This window comes from Ambystoma mexicanum, chromosome 2p (assembly GCF_040938575.1).
Source record: "Ambystoma mexicanum isolate Mex_15411 chromosome 2p, UKY_AmexF1_1, whole genome shotgun sequence".
Taxonomy (NCBI): Eukaryota; Metazoa; Chordata; class Amphibia; order Caudata; family Ambystomatidae; genus Ambystoma; species Ambystoma mexicanum.
In genome coordinates this window covers 1,116,355,258-1,116,383,037 of record NC_090923.1, presented here as the reverse complement: position 1 = coordinate 1,116,383,037, position 27,780 = coordinate 1,116,355,258, and the positions used below count along the sequence as shown (strand labels likewise).

The following is a 27,780-nucleotide window of genomic DNA, read 5'->3' as shown; positions in this document are numbered from 1 at the left end:
GTTCTGTGGACGTGGGAATAGAATGAGTAGTCTCTTTCAGAGGGGTGTAAGACCCTCCATGCATCCACCACTTCCAGGGTTCTGAATAAGCGTAGCAGCGCCAGGGCCAAGGTGAGGTCCCCGGATGATGGGGGATGGGACTTGTCAGCTGTAGGATCCGGCACACCATTGAAGTCACCGCCGATAATGACTTGGCCTTCCAGGAAGGTGGGGAGAGTGGTGCATAGGGCCTCGTAGAAGGCGGCTTGAGCTGAGTTGGGGGCATATTTCGACACAAAGGAGTATAGTTCCCCAAGCAGCAGGCACTTGATGGCAACAAACTGGCCCTCCGGACAAAGCTTTGTGTCAAGAATCTGAGGATCCACCCCTTCCCTGAAGAGAATAGCTGTACCACCTTTTTTGGCATTTCCAGATGCGCCAAATTGTTTCGGGAAGAGACGGGAGCATAGACGTCCGAAGTCGGCTGGCAATAGGTGTGTTTCCTGCAGCATGGCCACCGTGGCCCCATCATTGTGAAGTTTCTGTAATATAGATTTGCGTTTAGCTGGGGAATTTAGGCCTCTGACATTCATTGAGATGAAATTCAAAGTGGAATGGTCTGAGCCGCTGGGCGCGGAGGTTGGCACTACTTGTGGGGGAACAGGGAAAGGGGTTGTATCAGCCAACATCTCTTGTATCTTGCATCTGCGTGTTTCCATGCCATTGAGTTTTTTGCTCCATCCTCCAACGGGGAGGTGGCGAATTAACTGGAGGGGGGGCAGGTTTGTGTGTCCAGCAGCCCCTCTTGGCCAACGTGGCCCTGTAACTGTCCGTCGCCAACATGGCTAAACTTGTGGGTATCGTCTTCCAAGGACGCAGATGGATTAGTCCTCAGAAGCGGGCATGGGCCATGGGGTGGGGCCCGTTGCCACGATCAGTGGGGCCATTTTGTTCCTTAAAGATGGTAGGATTCTTTGTGTAGCTATTTCCTCTTTCTGAATCTCGGGACTCTGGACCATGAGTTTACTTTGGTGGTGGGCGATTTCGGGAGGTCTGGATCGGAGGCCCTCTCTACGTTCACGGGTGAACGCGCTTCAGCAGGGGTCGGGTTCATGATCTGCTCAGCATCCTCCAAGTGGCTGATTCTTCTCTGGGTGCCTTTGTAGGCAAACTGGAGATCTGTGGGGAAGAGCCACCGGTAGCGAATTTGTTGATCTTGTAGGAAGGCTACTAAAGGTCAGAGAGCTTGTCGCCTCTGGAGCGTGAGAACGGACAAGTCTTGATAAATTTGGATTGGGGTGCCTTGGAAAGTTATTAGATCATGGGATCGGCTGATTGCGGAGATATCTTCCTTCGTCGTGAAGAAATGAACCCTAGTAATGACATCGGGTGGGGGGTCTGTATCCACTCCCCGGCGAGGGCGCATCCTATGAGTGCGGTCCAGGAGGAGCTGTGACTTCTCGAAGTCCGGGAGAAGAGCTTGAAAGAGGTCCCCCATGTATTCTGCCAGGTTTTTATCTGGGATAGAGGTCGGGACCCCTCGAATGCGGAGGTTATTACGTCGGGCCCTGTTTTCTAGGTCCTCCTGTTTAAATTCCATTGTTTCACATTTGTCCTGGAGGAATCTGATTGAGCGTTGGATCTCCGTCAGGGTAGATGCTTGGTCCTGGGTCCGGTCTTCCACATCTCCTAGCCTCTGTTCAGCAGTTGTTTCCCTTTGGTCAATGTTCTCTAGTTTGGTAGAGAGCTCCAGCATGCATGATCTGAATTCCGATTTAATGTCTGCCATGAAAGCTTTGATGTCATTTTTCGTGGCGAGGGAGCCCTTGTCTTCTGGAGTCCCCATGGAGGGGGGGTCGCGGGGGTCTTGTCTTTTGGGCTTCTCAGACACCAACAGCATCGTTGCAATATCTGCGTTTTTGCCGGCTTTGGGTTGTCTGAACATGTTGGGGAAAAGCAGGGGATCAATGTGCTCCGGAGCCGGGAGGGAGGAATGTTGCAGCGTTAGCACAGCAGGCAGAGTGGAGGGGGCTGGAGAGGGTGGGCGGGGCACCCCAGGAAGATCTTCTCGTGTGTCCGGTGAATGGGGAAGGGGCAAGTGGGCCCAGCTGGGACCTCCAAGATGTTGAGGGGGGGGGCCTCGATGATAACGCAAACGGAGGCACCCGGTCGGCGCCGTCAAAGCTCCACCTCCTCCCCCGGCTCACCTCCACCCCGGGCCGGGGCCTTTTCACTCGTCGACAGCACTGCGCAAAGTCCCCACCACTACCTCCGGCTGTCCGCGGCGCGTGCAAAGCTGCAGATAAGGTCGCTGGGATGTCCGTAGGAGCTCCCCCTCGTCAGCTCTGTCGGTCGCGGCTGGGATCGGAGGGGCTGTTATGTTGCGGCTTCCACGCTGGCCGTAGGGATCGGGAGGAGGGAGCTGCGTGTGCTCCTCTACGCCAGGCCGCAGCTTCTGCTGTTTCCTAGGCCCTCGTCCGCCATCTTGGAGGGAGGAGCGGGCGGGGAACTCAAAGACTCGTAACTTCGCGGCAAAGTCCCGGAAAGCTCCCGGAGCGCGGCCACCACTGCCGCAGGCTTTCATCGAGCCCTGGTTAGAGCGGGGTCCATCGTCTTAGCCTATTCGTGGCCCCAAAATGTCACGGCAACGGGCACCCCACGGAGGCCATCAAGGGAGCGACTGCATTGTCGGCGCTCCAGGCCAGGCCCCCGAGAAAGTATTTTTGACCGTGCGGGTGAGAAGCCGTCTGTACTCTGAGGAGCAGAGGTTGCGCGCTGGATGATGACTCATGGTAGTCCTTCTCACCATCTGTTCTCTGAGGAGTTCACTGACCGCCGCCCTCATGCTGTCCTCCGTCACCCACCATTGTAGGTCACTCTGAACCAGAACCATGGGGAAATGGGGAACAGCCGAATGGGGCACATCCGCTTCTGGATTATAATGGAAGAATGAGAAAAGTATAGAATGGGAAAACAAACCACAACGTTCGAAAACACATTGAACTATAGGCAAGCATTTGTGACATTTTATTTCGGACTCTTATTGGAGTACATTCTTGTTTGTTGATCAAGCCACCTTGCTTGTTTTTTTTAACAGGGAGGACACCAGCTCTCCCCACCCAAATGACCCTTTGTTTAACCCACCTTCTTGTAGTGTGGCTGTGCTGATAGCTTGTAGTGCTAATCTCTCTCACTGGGCCCTGTGAGCACCCTGCCATGATCCATTCACCGCGCATCTCTAAAATACTTCTGCCGAGTGGCTCTGCTAGCCAATGTTTCTAGCTCAATATTTTAGTTATTCAATTTCTTCACCAGAGAGGGGCTTTTGAGGGATGTTGTCAACATGATACCAGCAGCTTCAATACTTCCTCGTGAAGAGTCTAGGCATAAGGTAGATGCAAGGGTCTGCCCAGTCAGAAAGACCACACCGTGTCTGTGCTGCTGAAATCTGTCCTGTTTGATCACAATCTAGAAATGAGGAGCTAACTCCATTTGGGCCAACAGCCTCTGCAGAGGTGATGGCCACACGACCCGATGTGTCTCTCATGACACAACTCATTGAATGTTCTGATAAAGGAAGACGTCATTTGCTAGATGCCAAGGCCTAGATTGGGAAGCAGTGGTGGATGCACGAGTGCCGGATGCTGCATGGCTGGGTTCTGGAGGAGATGGCGGTCAGAATTGGTTGTCGCTTTCTCTGCCTTGCCCCGTTTATGTACTTCATCAGTGATGAGGGCAACCAGGACTTCACGCTCCAGTGCTTTCTCCTGAATGTCCAGCGTATGCAGGAACGCTGCCTTCTGAGTGATACCCTCTTACGTGCCTCTTGTGCTTGTTTCCTCTTTATTCTCCCATGAGGTCTCAAGTGCCACCATCACCCCAATACCACTGACCCGAAAGTGGTCAGGGAACCCTCTCCCAAGATCTCTTGGGAGGAATTCCCTTTATCATTGCAGCTCCTCCTCTAACATCTGAAAAGTGCACTGGAACAGGGTGGTAGTGCCCATCTTGCACCCTGGTGCCCTTCCATCCCAGATCAGTGGCACTTTACTTTCTTTTATGGTTACTGAAAGCAAATGAAAACACACACACACCCGCCCCCCTCTCAAGGCCCAGAACTGGGACAACTTCTGAACATTCCAGCCTTAAGGGGCTCGAATAGCGAAAGTGTGGGAACTAATACATACAAGGTTTCGCAAACGGTAGAACCGCGAGGTAACTAGGACTGTTTCTCTCAACTTTTCCAGGGGTGTGGGTTCACCCCTCCTTACCTGTGACCTTACTCATCAAAAGCAGGACTACCAAACAGAACTTAGCACAGGAGAGTTTCAAAACTGGGACCCGATTCCTCTCTTCATTCATAATTTAATTGCTGACGGAAGTGATGTCAGCTGCAGGATCCTGTGAGATGCTGACCCAGGCAAAGGAGGAGCTATGAGCTGTGTGTTGGCCGCTTGTCCGAGCAGACAATATAATCTGTGGGCCAGTGGAGTTATGGCCTGAGGGAGTGCTGACTGCCAGGGCAAAGTCAGTAAAGGCAGGGTCGACCCAGGCAAGGCTTTGTCAGAGCAGCCCACAAATGGGCCATTGGAATCTGCAAGCGAACACGGTCTGTGAACTTTCTTGTCAACAACTCTTAAGAAATAGTGTAGTACATGATGTCAAAGTGCATCAGCTTTATAAATATTCAGTTAAATTCCCAAGCCCTGCTATTAGACTTAGGGTCTGTCTGAGATGGGGTGTTTTGTCCCCGGTGGAGGATAACCCTGGGTCCAGAGGAGCTCCAGGTGGGGATGAAGCCACAAACCGCGGCAAGCGGTCTCAAGAGGTCGGCGCTGTCTTTAGACCTAGAAGCTGGAGTCGCGGAGACATTGCTTGCAGAGGTTCTGCCTCCACCTCCCTGATTGCTGGTGCCTCAGTGACATGCTCTCTAACCCTGTTTAGGGAATGTGATTTGTCTCTCAGTGCTAAATGACTGCCCATACTGGGCTCAGCACTGTGGAGCACGCTCTCCCAGTTCAGAATCTTCTCATTCTTTTATGAACTGCTGGCCTCAAGACGCAACCTCTTCACATGACCATCCATGTCTTCCATTTACGGATGGAGGGTCGGATCGTCTAATTAAGGCATGGGCGACTGGAATAGCTGAACCCTCCAGCCTGATCCCGCGTGCAGCTCCATTGGAGGCACCCAGTAAACTGCATGCAAGGCTCTCGGCCACGTGCTTGCATGTTATCCTTTGTGGAGGACCATGTTTGAGGGTATAGAGATGGTCCAAGTCCACCTTTCCCTGGGATCCTTCCTCGTGTGGGAATGCTTCATTTGTGCCATTGTAGTGGCAGAGCCCTCCAGCTGATTTATTGAGCTAGTCCTGCTCTCTACTCTCCTAGGGAATCAGAAATAGGTGGACACCGTACAGAATCAGCCCTCTGAAGCAGTGTAGTAGACACTGTACAGAATCAGCCCTCTGAAACAGTGTAGTAGACACTGTACAGAATCAACCCTCTGAAGCAGTGTAGTAGACACTGTACAGAATCAGCCCTCTGAAGCAGTGTAGTAGACACCACGCAGAATCAGCCCTCTGAAGCAGTGTAGTAGACACCGTACAGAATCAGCCCTCTGAAGCAGTGTAGTAGACACCGTACAGAATCAACCCTCTGACGCAGTGTAGTAGACACCGTACAGAATTAGCCCTCTGAAGCAGTGTAGAAGACACCGTACAGAATCATCCCTCTGAAGCAGTGTAGTAGACACTGTACAGAATCAGCCCTCTGAAGCAGTGTTAGTAGACACCACACAGAATCAGCCCTCTGAAGCAGTGTAGTAGACACTGTACAGAATCACACCGTACAGAATCAGACCTCTGAAGCAGCGTAGTAGACACTGTACAGAATCAACCTTCTGAAGCAGTGTAGTAGAAACCACACAGAATCAGACCTCTGAAGCAGCGTAGTAGACACCACACAGAATCAGCGCTCTGAAGCAGCGTAGTAGACACTGTACAGAATCAACCTTCTGAAGCAGTGTAGTAGACACCGTACAGAATCAGACCTCTGAAGCAGCGTAGTAGACACCACACAGAATCAGCGCTCTGAAGCAGTGTAGTAGACACTGTACAGCATCAGCGCTCTGAAGCAGTGTAGTGGGCGGCTTCCGACCGCCTCAATTCTGAAGATTTCTTGGAGGAGACAGCATCCTATTTGCAGAGCCCAACCTCTTATTCTTGAGACTGTGATGCATCTGAATGCACCCAGGCTACTGCTCGGTTGGTATCAGTGATGTTTCTGGTGTAGGACGGGTTCTTCACTTTCTGGTCACCCCGGTAGAAAGGCTGTGAGAGCGGCTCATAATCAAAGCCCCTCCTTGCCATCTGCGCAGAAAGCTTGCCGGGAAAGAAAAGACCTTCAAGGACAGGGGATAGCAAAGTAAGGTTGGCAATGACCTTCATCTTCTTACATGTAAACAAATACATGGGGGCACGAGTTCCGGAAGTGTGCCACCTGGTGGCTCCAGGCGGTCATGCCTTTGAGGGACTTGAAAATTCCGCTGAATGGACTATGATGACTTGCACCAAAGCAGTGCAGTCACTAACTTTGTGGGTCACCTTCTGAATGAAATCCCTGTGATGAAAGCAGTGATGCGGTATAAGAGAGCCCAGGACAGCGACCCAACAGCCCAACAGTACAGGTCCATTGAAAAAGAGAGTAATACTGCAGCGTGCTCAACATGGCGCACTGCCTTCAGCAAAATAAATGGGACTAGCTAGGGGATTCCTAGTGTGGGGTCAGGAAATGGGCCCTTTTTAAAAGGGCTGCACACACGTTCAACCTCCGCATATGGAGAAGACACGTCCGAGACATAGAAGGAAGAGGGTTGGTGATGCAGGAGTAGGTATAGTAGGAAGAGGGTTGGTGATGCAGGAGTAGGTATAGTAGGAAGAGGGTTGGTGATGCAGGAGTAGGTATAGTAGGAAGAGGGTTGGTGATGCAGGAGTAGGTATAGTAGGAAGAGGGTTGGTGATGCAGGAGTAGGTATAGTAGGAAGAGGGTTGGTGATGCAGGAGTAGGTATAGTAGGAAGAGGGTTGGTGATGCAAGAGTAGATATAGTAGTAAGGGGATTGGTGATGCATGAGTAGATAAACTAAGAGGGGCGCTGGTGATGTAGGATCTTCCTCACTTGGTCTACTGGCAGCAGAAGGGTTTCGGACCAGTGCCTTTGCGAGATCCATGGACATTGGTCTGTAGGAAACTGGTGACTTTATACATGTGCATTGGCAGCCACAGATGTGGGCTGCAGGACAGATTTCTGATAAGCTACTGGGGTAGGGGAGTGTGGTGTCTCCCGTCAGGTGCTGCTGGCCTGCATGAGGCATTAAGGGAACAGCTGTAGGAGAGGCCATGTCCCAATGGGAAGATACAGGTGCCGTCTGCTGGAGCTTAGCATCTTGTACAAACAAGGTGCCTGTTTTCCCCAAGGCATCAGGACCCCTTCCTCAGATCGCCTTTGAGATGACCATGTCCATTTTTGTCTCCTCACAGGAACACAGACCAGGGGTGCTGCCTCCGCTCCCTGTACATTGACTTTCGGAAGGACCTGGACTGGAAATGGATCTACGAGCCCCGAGGCTACAAAGCCAACTTCTGTGCCGGGAAGTGCCCTTATCTCTGGAGTGCAGACACTCAGTACAACATGGTGAGCGCTGGGTCGAATGCCATCTGACCGGGAGGACCAGGCTGCTATTACAGGACTTGTAATGTAGGAAAGATGGGTGCAATGTCTTGTGGGGGTGGGGCCCTTTAGAGAACGGCAATTGCACTGAATGGGACTGCGCCCAGTTGCACTTCTGTGTAAAAGATCCCCTACCTGCAATGTTCAACTTTTCCCTCACGTTTGTGGAAAAGTGAGAAGGCCTTCCACAATTACAAATTTCAGGTAGTATTTACAATTATTTTAATGGAAACCACCAGCTTTTATAAGGTATAAAAGCCGGGCGGGTTCCATAGGAATCGAGTGGTTTGATACCAGCATGAAAATCCATCCTGGCATTAAGTCATGTGTTAGTTTGAGATGGCGCAGAGAAGCATGACAAGGTGGTAAGACAGGTGTTGCACAGATGCGCCGGCCCTACCACCTTCTTTAGCGATCCATGTCCCTAGGGCCGGAGGAATTCCAATGGGCCAGAAGATAATGCGCCCTGCTCCTTTGTAGAGACTGGATGATAGGAGGTGCTGGGGCTTTCAGAGGGATTTCTCTACACCCAGGGCTCACCTGGTGCCTGAGGTGAGCTGATCATTGACTGATTCTCTCCTAGCCTAAGATATTGGCTGGGGATTTATGGGTAGCAGGCTATTGTGTTATACAGCTTAGCAAGGATGTTCGTGATTATCCGTTATCTCATAAATCCCATCCTGCTCCTATTACCTCATTCTATCGCTCCCATTCCCTTCACTCAGCTTCTTCGCCCTCCTTCCCTAACATATCCCCTCATCCTTTCTCTCTCCTGTTGATTCCTCGTTCTCTTGTTCCTGTTTCTTCTTTCCTTCTGCTGTTACCTTCTTCCCATATACCCTCGTTATTGTTCCCACATGTGATATAAGGTACGCGCCTGCGAATATAAATAAAAACGGAGCGTCCATCTTAGCCAGACTCATCTACACAATACCATGGCCAGCCGTCCCTATGTCTGTGCAATGTATGTATCACTACACTGTCACTGAGGTGGGCTTCTGCCAGAGGGAGCTGGCCCCCCTCAGTAGGGCTGTATTGAGCCATCGACAAGGCACAATTGTCATCACAGAGACACTGGGCCTCATTGCGAGGTTGGCGGTAACCTGTCGGAGCTACTGGTGGTCAGACCTACCGGGAACACCGGCCCCTGCAGGCATTCTCGTAGTCTGACGGTACGTTGCTACCGACACACTTATTTCAGGACTGCCAGACTTGGAATGAGGCCCACACTCCTGCTACGGCAGCAATATGTAACTGAGTAACATGCCCCACACATAGCCTGAAACATGTGTTAAAAGCCTCATCTTGATCGAGACTCCACACATGCAACCGCTGTGGCGGCCCGAATCATTACATGGACGAGTGTCTCCAACACATCCAACAGTGCAGCAATCTGCATTGATTTCCTTCAGGATGCCAGTCAGCCAGCAGCTGCAGAGATAACTAAACATGCCTATGGCGGAGCCTGCATGGGGAATCCAGTCAAACATTACCAGCTGACCTCATCCCATAACCAGCGGCTGTCGACACCAGCAGGACGACGAATGCCTGTACGGCCTTACCACCACTATCAACACTGTGGTAGACGCCACATCCCAACCACGCCTCCGGGTTTCCATTACTGGTTGGCTTGTCAGAGTCCTGACTGATACGCATGCCCTGTTTCTGTCTATGTAGAACCACCCTTTGGGAGTTGCTAGCAAGTCCGGTGGAATATGGCAGTTGTAGGTTAACATTCAGTCTGCTTGCTTAGCCCTGGAACAGAAATGAGGGTCGGTTTAAATGGGCAAGTGAGAAATAAAGCATCTGTGTGAGTGGCTCTCTGCTTTCAGTTTCAGGAAAGGATACATATTTGCCCTGCAACAGCCAGGCAAATTAGGAGGTACCAGGCCTTGTGTAATGTAGATCTCAAATAGGCTTGAGTGTTTGAGAAGCTGCGGTGGCTCTGTCCAGAGGGGTGGTCTCTTGGAGAGAGAGATAAGAGCCAGAAAAGAGAGCAGGGGGAGAGAGGGGAGGAGCAGTTTGGTGAGATAAAGCAAGTGTTCCTGTACCTTTTGGGTAAGAGGCCTGTGGTTAGCCTGTGCCTGTTGGCCGTATCTTTATGGAGTGCCCAGGGTCCCCACTTCTGCTTCCAGCAATGCCAGAAAGCATGGCTCTAAGACCTGTGACTATCGAGAGGGAGACAGTTGGGGATTTGCTGTGCTGAGCCTTTGCAGGGAACGGTTGCATCGTGGTTTAGAAGACTACTCAATGCCAGAACTGCTTTCTAACTTTAAAACCCTGGCCCTCATTACGACCTCGGCGGTAGCCATGCCGCTATTGGCGTGGCTGCTGCCGAAATCGCGTCCGGGTCCACAGAATGAGGAATTACCGGGCCATTCCGGTAATTCCTCCCTCCAAGGACCCAGACCCGGTCCTTCCCCATTCCCATTCAGCCCCCATAGGGCTGAATGGGAATGGGAGAGGGAACAAACAACGGGCCATTACGAGTTGGCCCGTTGTTTGCTCCCTCTTCCCCTCGCGGGACCCGGTAAGCACGCCTGGTTTGACCAGGCGTTACTTACCGGGTCCCGCGAGGAGACCTCGTAATGAGGCGGTACGGGGTTAACGTCGCCGGCCCCTTTTACATCACCGTTACCGCCAGGGTCGTAATGAGGCCCCCTGTGTTTCTTCCTGTGCCACTCCCTTACCATTTCCCCAAATTGGGATCCAGAGCCAGCTGTTGCATCTTCCCCTTTGAATGGTGCCCTCAGGTTTTAGTCCCCCCCTATAAGCCTGATTGCAGTGGTGTTTGCCCCTCTTGATCTTTTCTGAAGGCCAGATGCCACCCCTTTCACACACCCCCTTCGAAAGCCCAAATAGGCTCAAGCCAACTGGGTGTGAACCAACATCCACCAATGCACGTGCAACAAGTGGAAATGTCGTCTCAAAGAGCATACCACGCCGGCATGCCTAGACGCAAAATGAACTGGCGTGCCGATTGTTGATGCAGAGTGACTCTCATGCAGGTGGGCAGCCAGGGGTCTGCGGCTCAGTAGCCTACATCAGTCACGCCTTCATACGGAGTGGCCAGCACTGGTTATTATGTAAAGCTGTTTCCAGTTGTATTTAACGGGTCATCATTCTGCACCACCCTAACCACAAGCCTGTCACCGACATATGTAACCGTCCACAATCAGTACCTCTGGCAAGAGTTGAATGATGGATGCTTTTAGTACAACACCTCCAATAAAATGTTTGCTAGGAATCGGCTGGAACAAACCACACCAACTACTGTTCCAACCGTGAAAGACCAAAAACCCCAAAAGAAACCCTCAATTCAGAAAACCTAGAGTGGCTTCATAGTGCAACACATACTAGAGATGTCTATCAAGCTACCACCATGCGCGTGACATCTACATTTGCATGTGGGCAGAGGCTAGTCAGAAAATAGTAAGCTGCTGGGTTAGTTTCTACCAGACCCATGCCAGGGGCACATGTTCTGCGGTAAGGTTCACTAGGAGCTCTCGGTTGCAATAGAAGACAAGATGTTATCCCACTCAAGAACATAGGCATGAGAGCACTAGGAAGGTTCTGGCAGCTTCCTGACGATTTGGCGGATGAAGGTCATCAGATAGTCGACTCGTCATGATGAAGGCGACACTGCTGGAACAAAATCATGGACGGCATGGTAGAACAGATTACAAGGCAGAGCACACTCTCTCAGGCCACATCTCAACCACGCCCCTTTGCCCCATTTGTCAGCATTCCACCATTGCTGGCTGCCTGGCAAAACGTGTGTTGATTGTTACCTCCCAAGAGGGCAACAAATCTTGGTGATTATCTATGATATGATATGATATGATATTTTATTTGTATCGCGCTCATACACAAGTGTTTCAGAGCGCAACGAGGCAAGGGAGGCGAACAACGGAAGACAAAACAACAATCCTACTAGGCCCAGTGACTTTGAGAACGTGCAAGTGCAGGGGAGAGGGAAGGGAGGAAAGTGCAAGGGAGATGGGAGGCGTGGAAAGTGCTGAGCAAGGGATACAACAATACAAAAAGGTAGAGCAGCCAGCAAGGTGGCAAGTGCAGGTTTTGAGCGCAGACAAGGGGTGTCTGGTAAGTGCAGGTAAGGGGACTGTAGGGTAACAGATACAGACTCAAGTGCAAGGGTTGTCAGGGGCAGTGCGGGTGAGTGGCTGGTTGGGCATGGACCTGGGCCCGAAATCAGAGGGTAAACCAGCTGCACTGTGCCAAGCAGACAGATCAGCAGGGAAGAGGGAGAGCGAAGGCAGAAGCAAAGAGCAAGGTCTTGAGGTGCTTCCGGAACCAGAGATGGTTCTCCTCAATGACTAGTCCCTGCTTTCAGCACATGTAGGTTTGCATCACAGAATGATAGAACCTCACTGCCTACAAGCCTACAAGCCAATTGGGAGATGGAGCTTTTTGTGGGCACATTGATAAAACAGTACTTTGCACTTGTACGTTGAAGCTGCCATTCAAATTGTGAGAGCATCTCAGCGAGAACCCCACTGCCCAATAGCACCCGCGATCCTCCACAATGCTAGCCAGACCCACCCAAAGACCGTCCACTGACCAGAAAGCAGCAGCAACGATAAAGAGGAGAGAAACAAAGACCGTGATTGGCCACAAGTTTTCTGCTGCTGTGACTGATGGCATGTTTTCCACGCCTCCTTCCCAATCCTGCTCCATCACCTTCTGTCTTATGCCCTTCTGCATTCTTTTGTGTTAGCTTCTTGGCTCTCTTTTACTCCTGTCCTCTGCATCGTTTTGCCTCTTCCACTGGGATGCCTTCCATTTTATCACAGAGTTATCCAAAATGTTGGACACAGGTGGGCAATGGATTGCAACATCGCATTCATGAGTCTTTTACAGATTTCCTCTGATCCCGGGCCTACCTCTCACCAGAGATGCTGGTCGGAGAAGGCTCCAGGCAAAATCAGAATCTCCATATGGCTCAAGATGTTAAGGTAACTCAAACTCCACTCATCTCTGAGGTATACACAGAGAAGGATGGCCACGCTGCTGGGCCGGAGGATCACCGGTACCCAGTACATAATGACAATTGGATCATCACCTTTTTGCTTCCATCTTCTTTGTCTTCGGAACAATATTTGGAAGAGGTGAGACACACTCAAGCAATGTCTCTCTCCCGACTCCATCTTGACTGTGTGCCTGGGTATCAGGTAATAAAATCATGGCAAAAATGTTGCGTGGAAAAAAAAATCTCGGCAAAAATGCTGTGGTTTCGACCGGTAATGGTGTTCCCCATAATACCATTTAAAGGGAGCAGGAATTCGCGGGGGTGTTCCCTGCTCCTCTTAAATGGTATAGTGGGTCTGGGGGTTGCAGGGGTGTCCCCTGCACCCTTTACATGATTGTGGCGGCAAAACCACAGCATTTTTGCCGCGATATTTTGCATTCACGCCCATTTTTCTAGCAATTTTAAGACATGGAACCGTGTGCCTGGGAGTCTGTTTCTGTCTCCCGACTCCTGTGCTTCCCCCTTGGTGTTGTGTGGGGTGCCTTGTAACCTAGCTGTTCTCTCAATGACAGTTAGAAGTGGCCTGTGTGGGGGGCATCGCCTTCTCTGCACCTCTCCTACTTACCTGATAGCGAAGACTTACCCGAACTCACCGACTCGGACCTACTTCATGTGCAGACCCACTTCCATTTAATTCTAATAGCACCCTATGTAGTATAGGGGCTCATGAAGCCATGTTTCCTAGGATCAGAAACCTGGGGCTGGGGGTGGGGGGGCTCAGATAAAGGAGCACGCTGAGGTTACTTGTCCTGGTGCATCGGTACATTCTAAGATGCCGAAATCAGTGATCACGGGTGAGGCGAGCAAGACATCTGTCCAGAACCAGCAGCGCCTACAGTAGGGACACAAAACAAAATAACATGTTGATTCACTCCGTGGTGTTTTTGGATAGGATTGCCTGGAACTGTGTCAAATAAAAACGGCATAAGTGTATAGAACAGAGAATAGCGATCTTGATTTCATTCCAGGTTTGATGCACAGTAATGTTTGTGGCCTGGTATAGAAAGATATTATCAAGGCCCAGGTATGAGGGTCACCGGCACCACTACAGGCCATGAATGAGACAGGGATCTCCTTCAGTGGGTGATAGAGCAGCCCAAACACCATTAGCATTCAATCTATGGTCTCTCGCACGAGGGATCACTTCTTGGCTGAGATGCTACCCATGCTCTCTCTGAGCTAATGGTCACTCTGGAAATTAGTCCAGCCTCTGCCAATTCAACAATGGGCCTCTATATGGAAGTGCCTGGGAGGGATATGTTCCTGATCCTTTTCAATATCTTGCATGTCTGCAGATTGGACCATTCCAGACCTTGCCCATCGGATCCTGCATTTACACAGAGGTTGCAGTAGATGGAGGTGGACTTTCCTAAGGAAGTGATTGATTGTTCTGCATTCTTGCCTGATGCCAGTTCTTCCAGAATAAACCCTTTTCTCTTTTCTTCTGAACTGTAGGTGCTGCCCCTGTACAACAAGCTGAACCCTGATGCCTCTGCATCACCATGCTGTGTGCCTCAAGATCTGGAGCCCCTCACTATCATCTACTATTTAGGCCGCACCCCCAAGGTGGAGCAACTGTCCAACATGGTGGTGAAATCATGCAAGTGCCGATAGCTGGACTTGATGAGCTCCAAGTGCCCTCTATCGATAGGGTAATAACTGTTGTTGCTTGCCGTGAGAAAATCCTGCACTGTCAGGGAAAGGAGGATCCTGAGCAGGAGATGCAGCACTGGTGGATGGCATTTCAGGATGATCTGCAGATGATGGTTGACGATATTCTTGGACCACCCTCACTCCATTAATTTCTTCGGGTTGTCAAAGGTGCATATGATACCTGTGATCCCTGTTCTTTTGTGGCTACCTTCTAACATGTCTAAACATTATTACAACCCTGTATTCCTCAATGTTGGACTCTCTGAGCTAGGCCTTCTCCTTTTCCAGTGCAGTTGTCTCCTCCCTGTACCTCACAGAGCTGCCTTTTCTGCCTTTCACTGTTAGTTGTTACACTCTCCATATCTCTTAGAGTTCACCCCTTTTGATCACCTGTAGTTGGTTCTTCCCTAGATCTCTTAGAGTTGATCTTTCTCCATTAATTGACCCTTTTGATGTCTAATGGAGCTGGCACCTTCCCTGTCGCTTAGAGTTTGTTCTAACCCAGTCTGCATCTGATATACTCAGTTAATTCCTTTATATCCCATAGTTGCTCCTTCCCCATATCTCCCATATTATTGTATTGCACAGTGTCCTATAGTTGGCTCCTCCAAGTCTACTTTGTTCTTCCATATCTCCCATAGATGGATCCTTCTCAAATAAGGTTTAGTGAGCTGTCCCATATCATCTAGATTAGGGTGCTTGCCTTATCACCAAAAGTTAATTAATCCACATATTATCAATGTAGGCAAACCCTCCCAAGGTCTCTTATTAGTGGGTGCTTCCTATATCACCTGCAATAGATTCATGCCCTTATCACCTGTATTTTGCACAGTCCCATGTCTTGTATAGTTGGCTACACACCATATCATTCATGATTGGTTTCCGCATAGTACTGTAATTGTAGTCCGTGGTGGGTTTCTTCCCACATTTGTTTGGTCCATTCACATATAGCCTATTGTTCTTTACTCATAGGTTAAAAGTATTTCTTTCCTGTTCTTGTTTGTATCTGTAGAGGTTTTTCCGTTAGGCATTCATTATGTCATTGATGTCTAACCAGAATCGTATGATGGTCGTTACCAGTTTTCTATTATTCCCCATCAAGATTTGTGACCATCGTTCACTTTCATTTAGCTGTGTTTTAGGTTTGAGGTACATTTTGCTAAACAAGAGGCACTTCTGCGTCAAGGCTGGGCATTGCATTATTATGTGATAGATGCTTTCGATTATGTCTGTGTTTTTGCAAAATCTGCAAAACTGTTCAGATCCTTGTGTCCGGTTTCTTATTCCCATGATTTTCTTGAGTTGGAAGTATGTTTAATCGCAGTCTCAGAAAAGTGTCATGAATCTTGCGGTCTGGCAATAAGTTAAGGTAATGAGGAAGCTGGTTTAAGGCTCTTACTTCACCTTCACATGGTAAGTCGAGCTTGTATTGGCTTTTGAGATGTTGTGTCGTTGTCCATTCGGTTCTTGCTAGGAGTATTTTGGCTTTTTTGGGCCTCTGGATAAGCATTGCAAAGGATATGTCTCTTTCAATTCTCTTAGTATCTATGATGCTTTTCCATATTATTAGGGCAGTCCCGGTAGTCGTTTGTTGTTTTGTGCAAAGTATATCTAACGCGGATATGAGATCGTCGTATTCAGTTTCCCGGAGAGATCAAGTTGCTTCCATGTTATGATAGATTGTAACGATTGTAGGGCCAGTTCATGTCTGATACGTGGCATGGGCATGGATGGTGGTAAAGATAACACCGTTCTCCCAAAAATTCCCTCCAGTTTGCCAGATTTGAGGATTGCTATTAATCATAGTCTCACCACCGTAGGTCAGAATTGCTGCCACCTTCTGCCTGTAGAATGATATCACTGTTTTAAGAGAGAATTTGCCAAATTTCTTGTGGAGGAAGAGCCCTTGTCGTGCCAAGGAGTGGGCTTTGGATTTTAGGTGTTCTGCCCAGTTCTGCTGTACTTGAGATTGGTTGATCCATACCCGAAGATATTTGATGGTTTGGACTTGGTCGATTTTTTGTTTCTGAAGAAAAAATGAATGTTGGTTCTTTCTCTTGCCATGTTCCTGAGTCAATGTCATGATTTTGGTTTTATTGACATTTATTTCAAGTTAATTCTGCGTCATGCAGTTTTGCAAGTTGTTCAGTGCGATTTGTAAACCTCTAGGAGTTTTTGCCAGAATCACAATATCGTCGGAATACATCATGGACGAGAGGATAGTTCCGTTCAGTTTTGAGGGATTCATAGTTGGTATGTATATATTTTCTTCGAAGTCTGAAGTGAATAGGTTAAATAAAGCGGCAGCCAGCGGGCACCCTTGCTTGAGACCATGCCAGGTTTGAATCAGCTGTGTTACTAGGCCTTCTTTGGACATTCGTAGCTGTATGTTGCTGTTGGAATAGAGCAGCTTTATTGGCTCTAGTACTTCGCTTGGGCAGCCCCACTTCGAGAGTTTGTCCAATAGGATGTATCTGTTTATCCTGTTGAACGCGAGATGGAGATCGACAAAAGCTGCGTAAATTTGAGTTTTGCTTTTTATTGCTTCTTGCTTCATCAGATTCAAAAGGAGTAGGTTGATGTTCGTGCCTACCTGTTTTACATAGACAGTTTGTCTGATAGCTTGTCTTTTTGATTTGATGGCCCAGTTGTTAAGCTTTGTGAGAAGCATGTTGGCAAACATTTTCCCTAGAGGATCGAGCAGGGCAATTGGCCGATAATTTCCTGGTTCTTTTGTGGATCCCTGCTTGAAAATCAGTATTATAGTATATCGCCAGTTGCCATGTTCTTGGTATCTAATTTGTATGGTCTATAAATTCGAAAATGTTTGCGGCGAATGTTGCCCAGATTTGAGGATTTCTTTTAATGATGAAATTTGATAGGCCATCTGGGCCTGGAGCTCGTGAGACATTGAGTGAGACATTCAGTTTTTGAATTGCATTTATTATATGAGCAAAGTCCAATTTGAATGTCCATTTTGCATGAGATTTGGGCTTAACCCTTTCTTTCTCGCATGGTCTTTCTTTGTATTTTGTTATTTCAATATACAGGGAAGCCCTCAGAGCCCTGGTGTCTTAGGCCACGGGACTTGATGAAGAGCATATCTTTCAGCTCTTGGAGCAAATTGGTTCGCCCTTTACCACACACGGGGGAGGGGCCACACCATATGTTCCGATACTTCCTTCTTTTACATATATAGCATGGCGTCGGTTCCTCCCTTCATCTCCCATAGTTGGTTCGTTCCCATTAAGCATCTAGCTGATTCCTCCATTATCACCTGCAGTAGATTTCTCCCCATGTCTTCCTTGCTTTGGTTATACCATTTCCCCTGCAGTTGGTTCTCCAAAAGTGTCATCCATGCCGTGTCCTTCCCATTTCATAGTTTGATTCTTGCCATGCCTCTATTCATTGATTTCCTTCACACATTATCTGTACATATTATCTGTAGTTAGTTTTCTCACAAACCCCATATAAATGGTTCCTCCACACGCCACCCATGGTGGGTTGGTTTGCCTAGCCCCGTCGTTGGTTCCTTGCCCTGTATTGTAAAGTTGTTTTCTTCCTATCACCCCTATATTTGTAGCATCCCAGTATCACCGATAGTTGGTCCTTCCCACATTTCCGGTAGTTGGCTTTCCTATATCATTATCTGTACTGAACTTCCATATCACTTATAGTTGACCCCTTATATCACCCAGAGATCTCCCATATCACATAGAGTTGGTTCTCTTCCATGTCTCACAAATTGATCATGGGAATCCAAGAAATCAATACTACAGATCCCTATCAGGTCATCATATCCTCGCAGTGTACTAGTTCTTTAACCTTACGTAGGATGACCCTTGTTTCCGATACAGACAAACCATGCACAGTGCCTAGCAGAAACACCTATATAACGGCTTTTCCAGAGGTAGCATATGCAATCTACTGCTTTTGCTCTTTCCCTCCCTCTTTCTCTCTTTCTCTCTCATTCTCCAAGTGCCTTTTTTCTCTCTTCGTTGCCGGTGCACATTTGCTAGAACCACTTCAGCAATATTTGATGACAGCGCGACCAGAGAACCAACACAGATATCTTGAAGGATGGTGGAGGGACCAGTATTGTTTTTTTTATTGTTAAAATGGGAGCAAAAGTAACAGAGGCATCCCCCGAGGTGGGGGCCAGCCTGGTATTGGGCGACGACCATTGGTATCTTGTGTGCCCTGCCGGAATGATGCCATCACACTGAGGGCACATTGTTCGCATAGGGGTAGGTGAAGGGGATTCAGCTCTGCGGAGGGTGCTCAGGTTACACAACGTTGTAAGGGACCAGAATACCAGGCTGCAGGGCCTAGCTAAGTTTGTTATTTCCTAGTATGTTATTACTATTTTGTTATTAGTGTTCGTACAATCAATCAGTGGCCATTATGCAAAATTAAACATTGCCTTGGTGTTCACAGAAGACACAGATCATTGTTTCGAAACTCGCAGCAAACCTTACCAAGAAGGAAGGACATTTTGAAAGAGGAATTGCTGTGCCTTTTCATCTAAAGAAGCTATTTAAAAAGGAACCTATTTCGTTTTACTAACATTGTAAACTGGCTCTTTCTAAAACTGTTCACTGCTCATTTTGAATGATGATTTACTGTGTATATTGCGCTTGTCTCACTGGGCAAAGCACATAAGCAAAACCTAACATAATCGTATGCATTCTTTTCTGATGGCATGTAAAGAAGCACAGGCTGGAAGACTGGTGTGTTACTCTTTCGAAATACCCCAATCAAAAGGAATTTTAGCAACAAACGAATGACCACAGAGCTTTATATTTGATACCTGTGTCTGTTTTGTGTTTGTAGCCATGAGCCAGATATATGCATTTGGACTGCCCCAGGATTTTCATGTAAGGATAAAATTGCTCTTACCACATTTTAGGACAGAGGGCCCAATTGAGGCAGAATGAGGAAGGGAAGAGAAGGGAGGCTGGTCTCTGCGTGCAAGCCCAGTCCCTGTATTATATATTTACCACTTCGGTGGTGATAGTGCGTGGTACAAATGTCCTTTAACATTAACATATATATATTTTATTTTTTATTTTTATTGTTTAATCAAAAAAGAGAGATATTTATATATCACCTGCTGTGTGTCACATCTTTGTCAGAGTTATACAAAGGAGGAGGAAGAACGGGTTCTACGCTGAAATGCCGAATACAAAGTAACGCGGCTATTCGAATTTCCGAAATACCTTTTTTTATGCACTTTTCTTTTTTAAATGCAGGGGGGGACCCCCGCTGCCCCCCAACTTTCTCCATATCCTCATCCATTCACTTACCCCACTTTCCTATCCATTTATTGGGGGGAAAAGTGGCCAGAAGGTGAATGTGGTAGTCAAGGTAGTTTGGTGGCGGTTGGAAGTGTGAAATCAGGGGGAGAAAAGGCTGCCTCAGAGGAGGTAACACCCAAAGGAGCAGGTGGCTCAGTGGTGACAGCAGGCACCTAACATCCTGGCAGGTGAACGAAGAGATAAGACCACTAGGAAGTGAAGAAACACTACCAGTGAGGAGAGAGAACTAGCTCCTAGATAGCCAGGGCAGGAAGGTTCTGGCAGGCCCGATTATCCCTTGGCAGGACCAGACAGTCAAAGGCTTCGGCCCCTCTTAAATTCCACAATGACAGAAAGGGGTGACGAGACCCCTTTTGAACTGTACAATCTGGAACACTTACTTCAGAAGCCAGGAAGGCCTAGGAACCAAAATCCTATGAAAGAGATATTGGACAAGGGAAGGGTCTCTGAGGGTACAGGGTCTTGATCAAACTTAGTAGGGTACCATCCTGGCTTATGATTTGTTTGGGAAGAACCTATTTCATTTGATTTGCGCACGCTTGTGACAAATCCCCTATGATCTTGGCGGGGAACCCTTGAACTAGATGGAGGGATGCATAGCAAACACCAGCAATGTTTTAGTGGGTTTACAAAATGCATGAAAATCCCTTCCACCTGAAACGTGGCAGCAGAATATACAATTTTAGCCCACAAGCCACAAATGCCACAGCACCACTTAGTAGCCGCCCCTGGAAGTTCAGCCCCCGTTACGAGCCACTGGGCAATGCGCTGAAGGCATGCGTTCTTGCTCCATGTCAGACCACCTTTGCCTTTTAGAGCAGCACTGATGTCTACATAGCTATTAGACTGCACCCCCATGGCAATCCCAGTAAGGGAGAGACACCTGTGTAGCTGCCTGCATCACTGAGAGCTGTCTGTCTTGGGTTGATAAAGCTATGTATGCAATAGGGCCATATAAGACAAAGCAACCTCTGACGCCTGAAAGGGCTGAGTTGATACGTATATATATACATATATACATACTTACGTGATGAAACGGTTGGAATACCGCGCAACGCATCGTTTTTTTTACTGGGTTTCTTTTTCTCCAAGCCACATTTACCAATAAAGATTTTTCGTGTGACCTGGATTTGCTTTGATGACCTCTTTTTGCTGAAAGGACACCTGATCCCCAGCTGCTCCCAGGAGTGCATTCTGCTTTCCTGCTTTCCGTACTTGGTACGAAGGAAATATATACGTTGTCCGCGCACTTTCTCTTTTGTCCTTGGCATTTCATTAAAAGAATATTTTTGGACGTTTTGGAGGACTGCTGGTCTCTTGTAACTCTGGGTCCAGTGTGGAATCACCACGTGGGTTCGTTTTCTGGAGTGCACTCCGAAAGCCTTATACTGTGGTACGAGGCAACTTCTTATATATATATATTTCTCGATTAACTTTTGACTTGTTTGGTGTATCTCAGTGACATTTTCTAAAGATGTTTTCTGGATCGGGCCCACCACATTTGGAAGGTTTGGTGCCAATTTGTGCAACAGTTTAAAAATGATGAAGCATTGAAAAAATGGCTGTTTCCCATAGGCAAACATGTGCATTCATTAAAAAGGTGCACCGCCCAAACCAGTGGATGAATCTCCTTCAGATATGTTGGGCACAAAGCGATGCAGATGATCCTTTTGGTGGTTTGGTGTTATTTCTTAATTTGTGTGGAGAACAGGGTCTTCCTCAGCATCAACATCTCTTATGTATCCCTCATTGTGCATCGCAGCAACTGAGGCTTTTCAGAAATGACAAGCCACCTTTTTTTTCCATCAATGCCACCCATTCTTGCAGGAATTTCCAGGAGAACGGGTCACACAATGCGCTTAAAATGATAATGGGGTGGCGGGGGTCGAGGGGATGCTTACCTTTAGGGCAGCTGTGGGGAGGCATAAAGAGCAGCACGTGGGAAGTGAGAGAGTTTGGGGTGGGTCAGGCATAGTTTTTTTCCTTCCTATTCGTTATCATCTTTTTGTGAAAATGGTGGTATTTTTGCAGAATGGTTTTTGGCAGTGCGTGACTGGAATAAGAACATTGCGCATTCCTGTGAGAAATCGAGGTCAATTCTCGCAGAAATTCCAGAGTAAATTCTCACAAGATCAAAGGTGGGAGGGGGTCACACAAATCTCTTATCAAAACGTGTGCTAATACACCAAAAGTCGCACCCATGCTCTTCCTGGTTCCCCACTATCGCAAAGTGGCACCCGGCCATAGTGAGCGGACCACAGAGCAGTTACGGGGAACGATCCCATGGTGCATAGCTTAGAAACATACTGATAATACTGAATATGACATCTGCGATGATATGAAAAGGAAACGCCTACTAGAGGTGGTGTGAGATCTATCACAAGAGAACCCTTGCAATTCTGTGAAAAAACATTATTTAACAGACAGTGAAGTGGGAAGGTCTTGCGCAATAAAATCCTTGCAATCGCACGGAAAAACGTTAGTGGGAGGGAGATTGAGCTGATGGATAAACACAGCAAAACCATGGAAATCTGACAAGTGTCGGAAGCTATGCCCAGCTTAACTCTGAGCCCTCCTGTTGCGCATCCCACAAGCACACTGATGACATCACAGATGACATGACCATCCCCAGCAACCAGCACCTTCTAGGCTATGCCTTTCTTTTTTAATCAAAAGTATTTTATTAATTCCAAGTTTTCAACCACAGAACACTACAAAGCTTATTTATGTCTGTAAAAGAAACGGTACACTGTGTCGTTTTTGCTGTGCCCTGCGTTCCAAACCCCCTCCCTAGCGCCCCCCTAGACAGCATTATAAAACCCTGAAGATCAGGGCAGGTCAGAATAAGTGATAATACAAACTCTCATCAGCACGACTATTGTGTCTTGTCAATTATCGGGACTCTATTTCTTCCTCTCTTGCAGCACTTGGCTGGCTGCCCTTTCACTCTCAAATTAAATTTCATTTTCTTTGTCTTGTCTTCAAATCACTTAATGGTCTTCCCCCTAGCTACCTTGCTGAACTCGTATCCTTTTACACCCCCTCTCACTCTCTTCAGTCTTCCTCTCAGTTCAGACTTTTGGCTCCCGTCGCCTCTGTGCTCAGTCTCGTTTTCGATCTTTTGAACTTCTTGCCCCCGTTCACTGGAATGCTCTTCCCGCTTTCTCTATATCTATCACTGTCTGCTCTCTCTTTCATGCTTCCTTAAAATTCCCATCTACTTCAGCATTCCTGAGTGATCCTTTCCTGGACCTAACTGCTGACCTCACTTTTACTGTATTGTCCCTCATTTTTATGTTCAGTGCTTTGGCTTAAGGCGCTTAGTAAAAGAAAAAGAAAATACAAAACAAAAATACAAATACACAACTTCATTCTCACAAAACAGTCCTCCCTTGACTAGGCCTTTCTAACCACTATTCTTTTATTTATTTAGTATACATCGGCCTGTTTAGGTTTTCTATATATAACACAACAAGCAAGGTATAGTATCAGTTTGTTCAAATACATCATATGCCAACCATATTGCAAGAATATATTATCCATATATATATATATATGGAAATAAAAACATATTGGTAATTCAACTAAAAGATTAAAATATATAAAATGTCCTTGCTAGTATGCCACATGTTTGTCATGTGATACGTTAGCATGTCATTACACGTAACTATGCTGCCCATTTGTAATTTAAATGTCCAATACTAGTGTCACACTTGCCTACTGCCCTTTGCATCATCCTCCGGACAACATCCAAACTTTCAGAGTCCAACAGCAGGTGTTTTGTGGTCTCAATCCTCCTAACACCACAAAGCCAAGGTCTTCTGTACTTTCGATCCAACCCTACCCTCTAGTGTGTTGACCAGGTTGAATTTGACTGGTATGTATTGAGTTGCAATCCAGTTATTGGGGCAGTCAAGCAGATAGCAGGGTTATGAACTGTGCTTGCTATGTTGCAGTTGATAAACAACGCCATGAGATGCAGACGCCCGTTTGCTTGAGGTCCAGGGAGTAGGAGGCACTTTCCATCCCCCACCTAAAGCATGGCCATGGGCTGCATGTGGGATTGACTGTAGGATGTCTACACCACTTGTGTCCTTCGTCTACCGGCAATCGGCTGACAGTGGTGCCACTAGCTGCTCAGGTAGGATTTACCAGGCTATTCCGAGCACTGTTTCTCAGTTTCCATGGTTGAAGTAATCATTTCAGTTCAATCAGCTTTATTCGGCATAACCAGAAAAGCACAGTACAACACAGTGCACAGCAAATGTATCAAAAAGCACATCAGGCAATACAAATTCCACACATCAAATAAACCATACTTAAAACATTCTATATATTACAAGACCAATCCATTGGCAAATTAAGTGTGCAAATGTGCAAATCCAGTCCTGTCATAGTGAAATGGATACGTAAAAAGCCTAGTTTATGCCGGCTTGAGCTAGGCTCCACTTCCCTTTCCTCCAAGCCCTTAAAGGTTAGCTCACCTCTGCATAGACTGTCAGTCTGTCACCAGGCGAAAAACAAATGTCCGTAGCCTGCAGGGCGGGTCTAATATTTCTGACAGGAAATAGCGGTTTCAAGTAAAGTTTCATCATTCCTAAATTCAGAGGACACATAAATAGGAACTGAATGAGACATTCTCTCTTTGAAATACAATGATGAAAAAAGGTGAGCAATCACTGTTCCATTTGTTTTGTAAGGCGGCTAAAGGCAAAATACCAAGTCACAATTTAATGAACAGTGCTCTCATGGGTTTCTGAATGATATCATCCAAGTATGTCTGAAATCCTGGACATTGCTTAACGGCCCAATATGTCCTGAGTGAAGTAGAGCTGTTGACCAAACTCAAACCTTCAATTTCAGTTTTAGGGCCTCATTCCGAGTTGGGCAGTAAGGGTTAACGGTCACTGGTAAGGAGACCGGTGCCGTTAAACACTTACCACCCAATTCCGAGGTCCCTAAGCGGGAGCCACAAAGTATGTGTGGTCTGACCAGACGTCTTTTGCGGGTCCCGCTAAGGGACCAGGGCGCTAATAACGTGCCCGCTGTTTGCGGGCCCGTAATTAGCGCCTTCCCCATTCCCATTGAGCCCTATGGGGGCTCAAATGGGAATGGGGAATGGTTGGTTGAATGGGGACTTACCGGGTCCGCACAGGTCGTAATGTTCTGGTAAGTCCCCATTCAACCAGACCGGACCCGGACCTGGTTTTGGAGTCAGCCATGGCAATAATAGCGCCATGGCTGCCTCCAAACTCGAATGAGGCCCTTAGTCTGATAAGCTTTTTTAATAAGCAACTTCGAGAGCATCCATAAGACTAGGCATGTCCCAGCAGTTAGTCTGACCTTTCTTACATGTACAAGTACGTTCACAAGGGCTTCCCTATATTGAGCTTCAATGTGGACCAAATCCTGATCCAGAAGAAGGCAGGTCTCGATTTACATATTGTTTTGATCCTAGGAGGATTTGTTTCTACATAAACGGGCATACTTGGTGCAAAATTAGGTAAACCCAGGGTGCATTTAATAAACATGTTTTCCAGCACTGCAAGTTTAGTGCAGTTACTAGCACCCCAGACCTCAGCACCATACAGCGCCACATGCCTGGCGTGTAAATGATATGCTTCCAGCATGACGCTACATGATCTGCCCCCATAATCCACTGCAAATCTTCCCGAGGCACCGCGATACCTCTGTTTGGTCGCACCTGCCCTGGCAACCTGGGCAGTCCACTTTCATTCATCTGGAACCCTTAGGCAAAGGTGGTCCTAACTACACTCTTGATCAATTACCTGGCCATCCAGGGCCAAGCCCTTCCCCATTTTCCTCTTGGCCCTATGTCACCTGAATACCAGTCTATTTTATTAAAACATTTATTAACAAAACATTCACTGTACAGAATTGTTCAAAAATCTCAAATTGCTGCTTGAGCCCCGCGGGTGTGAGAGATAGCAAGACAGCATTGTCTACGAATAACAGGATTGGATACCTATCATTGGCAAGCTTTGGTGTATCAGTGGAGATATTAAGTAAATCTTCTATAACCTCATTTATGAACAAGCAAATAAACTTGGGGGTCAGGACGCACCCCTGCCTTATTTCCATCTGCATATCTATAGCCTTCGTGGTAGACCCATCTAAATTCCAGCAGTCAACCACTTCATGTTTATTATACAACCTTTGCATGGCACTCAGCACAGCCCCAGACACATCAGTAGGCAAGCAAGACAAGGTCACCCGCATAACCCAGCCACTGCGCAAAGTCATGCCCAGCTTTGGGGAAAGATCGCATTACTATGTGGTAGATCAGCAGGATATAAGATAAACAAGGTCAGAGCGAGTATGCACCCTTGCTTGAAGCCCACATAGGCAGGCAGAGTGTCTGTAATTCAATTACTTTATTAGTACTCGTACAAAGATCTTGGAGGGGGCGTCCAGCATATCTAGTATGCAGATGTTTTTAGGATTATTACAGGTACCTTTCTTGTGGACCGGTATTATTATGCTGTCCAACCAAGATGGGGAATGTCACCGCTACGGCTAACAGTGGTGATGGATTTAGTTTGATAAGGGCATTGGAGAGTCCGTCTGGACCAGAGCGCACATGTTATTATGTGTCTTGATAATTGCAACAATCAAGTCTACTCCACCAGTATAGTTCCACCTATCAGTAATTACATATTGTCTAGCTTTAATTTTATCAAATTGCCCAATCCAATGTTGAGGTGCCTCCCAACAGGCACTGTGTAGAGGAAGGGGGTTCACCAGCTTCCAGAAGCTTTGAAGATCATTTTGCCTGTAGCCACTAGTATGAGGGGCTTCCACTGTTCTGTGACCTTTCTTTCCCTGTGGTGGGATCTCAAACATTTGCAGTAAAGGGCCTTCTTCTGCTTCACTGCCATGAGCTAGTCAGTGCATTCATGAATGTTCTGCCTAATATGCTGTAAATCACCCCTCAGCCTCCGTTTGGTATCATGTATGCTAAATTCTCCCTCAACATACAAACACACAAACACGCACACTTACCCGATTCGGCTGTGTCTTCCGTATTCGGGTCTAGCCCTGCCTGGCAGCCGCGGCATGCTCTCGTCTGCGGCAGGGGCATGACAGTTCGATTTAGAAAGACTGCTCTGCTCTTAACGGTCTCAGAGCGAAAGAGATATTCAATCTATTCCATCCAAATATCCCTCTAGATATGACAAGGTGTGTGGCCAGCAGGCTGCGATTACCATTGGAGTCAGTAGAGGGTCGAGCCATGACAGAGTTGTTGGAAGTGCTGCCAATTGAATCACTAATGATGTTGCACAGGTGCCTCCAACTGTCAGGACTAAGGAATCTTGGTGCTACAGGAGGCAGGATGGTGTTTACTCTATCGATATTAGTAGGGTGCCAGCTAACTCTAGTCTAACCGCTACTAATGGTCACTGCGCCTATCATGTCATTTGTTTGAAATGGTTCAGTCAGCAGAATTCTAGGAACCATTGGAAAATGGTCACTCAATTCCCACAAGGTGATAAAAAGATCAACTTCAAGTGAGAACAAGGAATAAGAGATAACTATATAATTAATGATACATACGCTTTTAGGTTTAGGGGATACTCTTATAACATTTCCAGGGTAATCCCCCCCTGGCAACGCCCGCTCATTAAGCAGAGACCAAATAGACCCATACGTATGGCCCATTCCAGAACTCGTTTATCATGAGTATTTTGTTTGAGAATTGGGTGTGACGAGGGTTCCATGTGATAATTTCGCCGCAAAAATATCACCATACAAAAATATTGCCATATTTTTGCGGCGAAATTCACAATGGACCCTGCGGGGGAAACCTCCGCAACCCCCGCATCACTTTTTAATGTTAATATCCCCAATAAAAATATTGCCTATGGCGAACAAAACGGCCATATTTACGGCGATATTTTTGTTGGGGATATTATTATCTGATACCGTGATGAGCCGTCATGCATTGCCAGGATCGCAGATATCTCTCCCCTCACAATACCCTCATCACACCAGGTATTCATCTCTAAGACCTATGAAATGAGTGTGTGATT

At 47.4% G+C, this 27,780-nt stretch overlaps 1 protein-coding gene across 1 annotated transcript in view; it reads left to right on the top strand.

The window, feature by feature from the left end:
- LOC138567173 (transforming growth factor beta-2 proprotein-like) overlaps positions 1–20,858 on the top strand; it is a 115,122-nt gene extending 94,264 nt beyond the window's left edge. Inside the window, exons 6-7 of the mRNA XM_069645143.1 lie at positions 7,519–7,672; positions 14,214–20,858. Coding sequence (XP_069501244.1) covers positions 7,519–7,672; positions 14,214–14,372 — 313 coding nt within the window. The 3' untranslated portion in view covers positions 14,373–20,858. The remainder of the gene's footprint in view (positions 1–7,518; positions 7,673–14,213) is intronic.
- Positions 20,859–27,780: the final 6,922 nt, after the last annotated feature.